This window comes from Drosophila suzukii, chromosome 3 (genome assembly GCF_043229965.1).
Source record: "Drosophila suzukii chromosome 3, CBGP_Dsuzu_IsoJpt1.0, whole genome shotgun sequence".
Classification (NCBI taxonomy): Eukaryota; Metazoa; Arthropoda; class Insecta; order Diptera; family Drosophilidae; genus Drosophila; species Drosophila suzukii.
The window spans coordinates 384,752-390,022 of NC_092082.1; the positions used below are offsets into that span (position 1 = coordinate 384,752).

At 44.1% G+C, this 5,271-nt stretch overlaps 1 protein-coding gene across 1 annotated transcript; it reads left to right on the top strand.

Moving 5' to 3' along the window:
• Window positions 1-4,089: 4,089 nt before the first annotated feature.
• Window positions 4,090-5,057, top strand: LOC108012685 (uncharacterized). The gene has a single exon (XM_017078112.4). It carries the CDS (start codon window positions 4,223-4,225, stop codon window positions 4,409-4,411), a length of 189 nt encoding a protein of 62 aa, XP_016933601.1. The 5' UTR covers window positions 4,090-4,222; the 3' UTR covers window positions 4,412-5,057.
• Window positions 5,058-5,271: the final 214 nt, after the last annotated feature.

A 5,271-nucleotide genomic window follows, 5' to 3' on the forward strand; every position in this document is an offset into this window, starting at 1 on the left:
CAATGTAATCAACTTAATCGCCAGCTCTCCAGTGCCACTAAATATTTTTGCTTTGTTGCAAATAGTTTCGGCTTGTTTCGCCTGTCAAACTTCAGGCTGTCATGTTGTGTGAGCGGTGGCAATCCAAGGACAAAGTTGCCCCTGAATGTCTTCATTTCGAATAGAGTCGAAATCAGTTGGGCATGCCACAATCCCGCTGCAGTTGCAGTGGTCGTAGCTGCAACACGAGCATGTTGCTGCATGTGGCATGGGGATGTGGCAGTTGCAGTAGCAACGGCAGCAACCTGCGTTGGCATGTGGCAAGCCAACTTGTGTCAAAAACCTGGCAAGTGCCACTTTGTGGCAGTTGTGGCAATGGCCCTCGTCCACGTCCAGCAACAGTTATGCCCGTAGCCCCCTGGAACCCCCTAAAACCATCCCCCCGACTCGGGGGGGTCACCCACATGATGGCCACGTCCCTGTCTGTCGGGCGTTTTGATTGAAATGTGTTTGTTTGGCTGCGGCTTTTACGCTGTCCTTTTCCCTTCCCACCTGCTCTCGGTCACCCAACTCGACTCCTCATCCAAAAACAATAAATGCGAGAAAACAAGAATGTTGCACGAGCCAAACGAAACCGAACTGAAACGAACCAAACGAGAGGATATCCGTTCCTGACCATGCACTACAAGGAAATATTTTAAACTTACAAAGTTAATTATTTCCCGGTTAACTGCTTAAAGAGACGTAGTTGGAAAATTGTTATCCACCATAAAGTTTTATGAGTAGTAACGAGTACCAATGCTTAAAGTATTAATGAGCAATAATATGGTAATGAACGTCTAGATGGCTGATGAAACTGCGTAATTAAAATGTTAATTTACTTCTGCACATAATTTATCCTTTTTTCTTTGATCGTATTATAAATTAAAGGGTTTATGTCCATACTGGTTTTCTAGCTACTGAAGATAGTAAAATCAATAAGATGTACTTATCATCTAAGAAATGAATCTTCCAAACCTACCTAACAGGAAGTATTTTCTTCAAGTGTAGGACACCATTCCTTTCGGTTCAGTTTCGGTTCCATTCCTCAGTCGAGTACAATATGGCCATGCAGGAGAATCGGATGGACGTCGACATGGAATGCTCTTGCTAAAGTTGCTGCCGTCGATGTTGTGAGGCATTTCAGTGGCACGCCCACAAATCCGCACATCCGCATCGCATGGAGAGCGGTATGAAAAGTTGCAGCAGCAACAAAAACAACTCAAACTGTTGCAACATTTGCGGTGACTTTAGTGTCTGTCAGATGAAACAATCCAGATGGAAGGTGGGCTACAAAGAGCCAGGGAAAAGTTATGAGGATGGGGCTTTCAAGGATTAAAAAAGGAAATATATTTAACGGGAGTTAAGGCAGACAAAATAAAATATATAAAGTCTTTATTCAATTAGAATTTATTGAGATCACAATTTAAGAGATTAATTTTAAAGGGAGATATTGAATGAAATTTTTTTCAAGTGTTAAAATTATATTTTGGCATTTAAGTTTTATGAGATTGTAAAATATTTAGGTAACATTAAAAAAACTTAAATTATTTATATGTCTTCTGTTAAGCTTTTAAATGTTTCTTAAAATTATTCAAATCCAAATATTTACATAATAATTATTGGTAGCTACTCCCTGAATCGTTTGGTTTTGGCCCGAGGTTTCCGACCAACAGCAGCGACAGCTTTTCACTTGTCTGAGGTTACGCCCTCTTTTCACCTCGCCCCTGTAACGCCTTAAAAAACCAATACCACCAATACCACCCCTTCCTGCTCTCCTGGGTATCGTTTAGTTTCGGCAAGTTGGAGTATACAATTTGCTTTGCTTTCGTTTTAATTTATTTTATTGCAAAATGCATTTCTCAGCTCGGTTGACTTGGGTTCGGATTTTGGTGGGGAGTCGGTACTTCTTTGGCCCCAAGCTGAAAACCGAAAAACCGAAGTGAACCCCAAGCGAAGCGAACCGAAAGTGTCGCCGCCGAAATGGAAACAAATTTAATTTAAGTGTCAGTGACGGTTTTCGCGGGGAGACCGCGGAGAACTTGGCCCGGAAGAAGTTTATTTTCTTGCCTCGCCTGGTGCATTATTTTCCCCATTTTTTGCGTTTTTCGACTGATGTTTTTGTTTCCCGAGTCAGCTGTCGTAGTGCTGGGTTCTCGGTTATCATCATCGTTTTGTGGCAAAAACGACACGCAACACCATTATTTGCCACACACTGACAGCCGGCGCTTCCAGTCCCCGCAATCGCAATCCCGTCAAGGACCTGCGATTGTTTCCCTAGTCCATATGGTCCGAGGGCCGTCGTTATTTGTCCGCCCCGTTGTCCTTTGAGTGTTACTTGAAACAACTTGAACTAAACTGCTGAACACCATGCACTTGCAACCTTCTCGAGTCCAAAAACCCGGACCCGAACCTCATGTCCCAGCCCTTTCGTTTTTAACCAGGTTTTGGCTAGCTGACAAAACTTTTCGCCATTGGGGATACGTGTGCAAAGACTTTTGAGCGCACAAGGACACTTGACAACAGCAGCAGGATAACCGTCCCTGACATTAAAGCCACGTTACGTGTCCTCGCCACTTTAATTGGACCCTAAACAAGGGTTAAATCGGTACTTTCCCCCAAAAAATAATAACGAATACAAAAGGAGATAGCCGATAAGCAACACGCATGTGGCGGAGTGCAAATTATGGGTCGCGAATAAAACTGGGGAGCTACGAGCTAAATTGGGGAGATTTCACAGAGGATATTACACGATCGGTTGTGACACGTGACATGAACGTAAAGTTTTAGTCATACCACTGCGAGGGGGCTTAACGAGTTCATTTATAATGCTTACAAAATAATTTGAATAATTACTACCCCTTATAATTATACTATGCATTTAAATCCCTTGCGACACAATATATAGTATATAACATTTTTACCCAATCGTAATGATAATTCCTTCCAATCGACCAATGAAATTATTACCTCATCGTATCTATCACAAAAGGTTACTCTCAGATTTTTTAAAGCCAACTGCGGACTAATGATCTGCTAAGTGATCGAGTAAAACATTTCCTGATTGTTTAACGCGTATCCAAATTGGAACTAGCAATTAGCAGCTGTTTGAGTAAGGGTAAACAACACCCAGCACACTAATTATCGCACTACTGTGATGACCTCATCCAGTGCAGATCCCCTGATCTCATTTGCAGTCCGTCAGAGTCCGAGGGTCCGAGAAGCCAGCTGATCTCAGCCTGAACGCACAAACAAGATGACGTATACGCCGTGTGGCCGCCTCAATGACGTCAGTTTTGCATTCGCCGCGTGTGTCATCGATTGCAACAGCGAAATAGCAAGAGCAGCTAGCAGAGGCCTCTATCTGTATCTGTAGATCCCCCGATGGCGGTGACTAATACCCCAGCCGCCAATGTGGGTCAGGCATGAATTTGCATTTGGCCAAGTCTATTTCAGGTCGACGGCAGCTAATGCACAAAAATATAACCAAATATTTCGGTCATAAAATCAGCGACAACATTGCGAATTAATCATACGGTGCCAGGCAAATATTGTGTGGGAAAAGAATGGTTGGGGTCTAGGCGGGGAGATACCCTGGGATTTTCAACAAATCTTTAATTTGGTTTTAATCGCTTTAAATCAGCGGCTTTTCTCTTTCATTTGCGTGAGTAATGTACACTGCTTGGGTTCCCAAATGATTTAGGAGACCAGGCTTAAAGGTAACAAAAATTAAGAGTTCAATAGATTCACCATATACCCTCTTACTCCTGGCTTGGCAAACCACACAAATAACAGGAACCCAATTCGGAGACGGCTGAGTTGGAGGACTAGTTGGCCAAAATCAATTGACATGATTTCCACATGAATTGCCATAACAACAACAGTGCTAACCCATATATTGCAGCTCGCTCGCGGTTCGTGGTACGAATGTTGGCCACCCAAATACGCAAATGTATCTCCGTGATCGATCAAACTTGAGCTCCCGCCCGTAGCCATTAGTAACCGTTTACGGACTCCACTTGGAGGCCGTCGAGGCAAACTAACCTAAGCCAAGTCGAAAGACGAAGCGTTGGCCAGAAATCAGTTGGGCAACAGCGAGCCAAGGAGCTGGGACGCACCGCGCAAATCCAGGGGATTCCAGAGGACGAACTCCAGACTCCAGATTCCACAGAAGTAAAGTCAAGGACCTACACTCGGCGAAAAGATGTGCGACTGCGGCTGCTACTCGTACTGTCTGCACGACAGCTCCTGCTACAGCCACTACCACTCGCATTCGCACTCGCACTCGCATCACTGCTGTGCGGGCTACAAGTATCTCAAGTGCCTCTGTCGCTACTATCGCCACGGGCACTGCACCTGCTCCTGCTGGCGGCGGAAATGCTACCTGCTCTAAGGAGGATGGCGGCGAGGACGGGCCCTTCCCAGGATCAGAGTCAGGATCTGGATGATGCCAGATGAGGCACACAGCTCAACACAACACCACACAAATCACAACTCAAACAACGCAAATCAGCAAAGAAATCACACGATAAAGTCCTTTAAGCAGTTGCATAACACTTGGCTGCATCCAATCGAGCAGGAGTGAAAAGTGGAAAATGGAAAATGGTATGGGGAGGTGGGAAACCCGAAGGGGAGAGTAGCAAACAACTAGCGTGCATACGGGTCGTATGTGCAACGTTTTCAGTTGTCGTTTGAGTGAGTGTGCGTGTGACTCTGACTGTGACTGTAACTGCGAGTGAAAACGGTTCAAGGATGTGGCCAACAGTGTTAGCGACTGCGTTTTGCATTTTGCATCTGCAAAGTCCCCATTCACACCCCAAACACACACTTAAACCCAGTAAAGCAACTCGAATTAGTGCGTAAGTTTTACTTCACACCTCACAGTACACACTCGATTAACACCCACAACACATCGTTATCGAACTAAATACATCCAATGTTAGAGCGTAGTGCGTACCGATCGACGTTCGGGAATTTCGCCGTATTTGTAACGTTCCAATCCAACAACAATCCAAAATAAAGTTTTACTCCAACACCAAGGAAGAGTTGGTTTTTCTTAAGAAACGGGAGAGTACTCGATTACCAAAATCGATATCATAAATCGTTATTGATTATCTCCAATAAAAACCAAGAAAGCAACCCTGTTAATTTTTATTTGGCTCACCTAAACAAATAAGATAACCTTTTGCAAACGCGTAATTTTACGTGAGTAACCTTATGCTAAGCCCAAATTCACTTGCCCTAATTATTATC

Excerpts from the sequence above, each read along its gene's own strand:
- LOC108012685 (XM_017078112.4), top strand. The coding sequence starts at position 4,223 with ATGTGCGACTGCGGCTGCTACTCGTACTGTCTGCACGACAGCTCCTGC.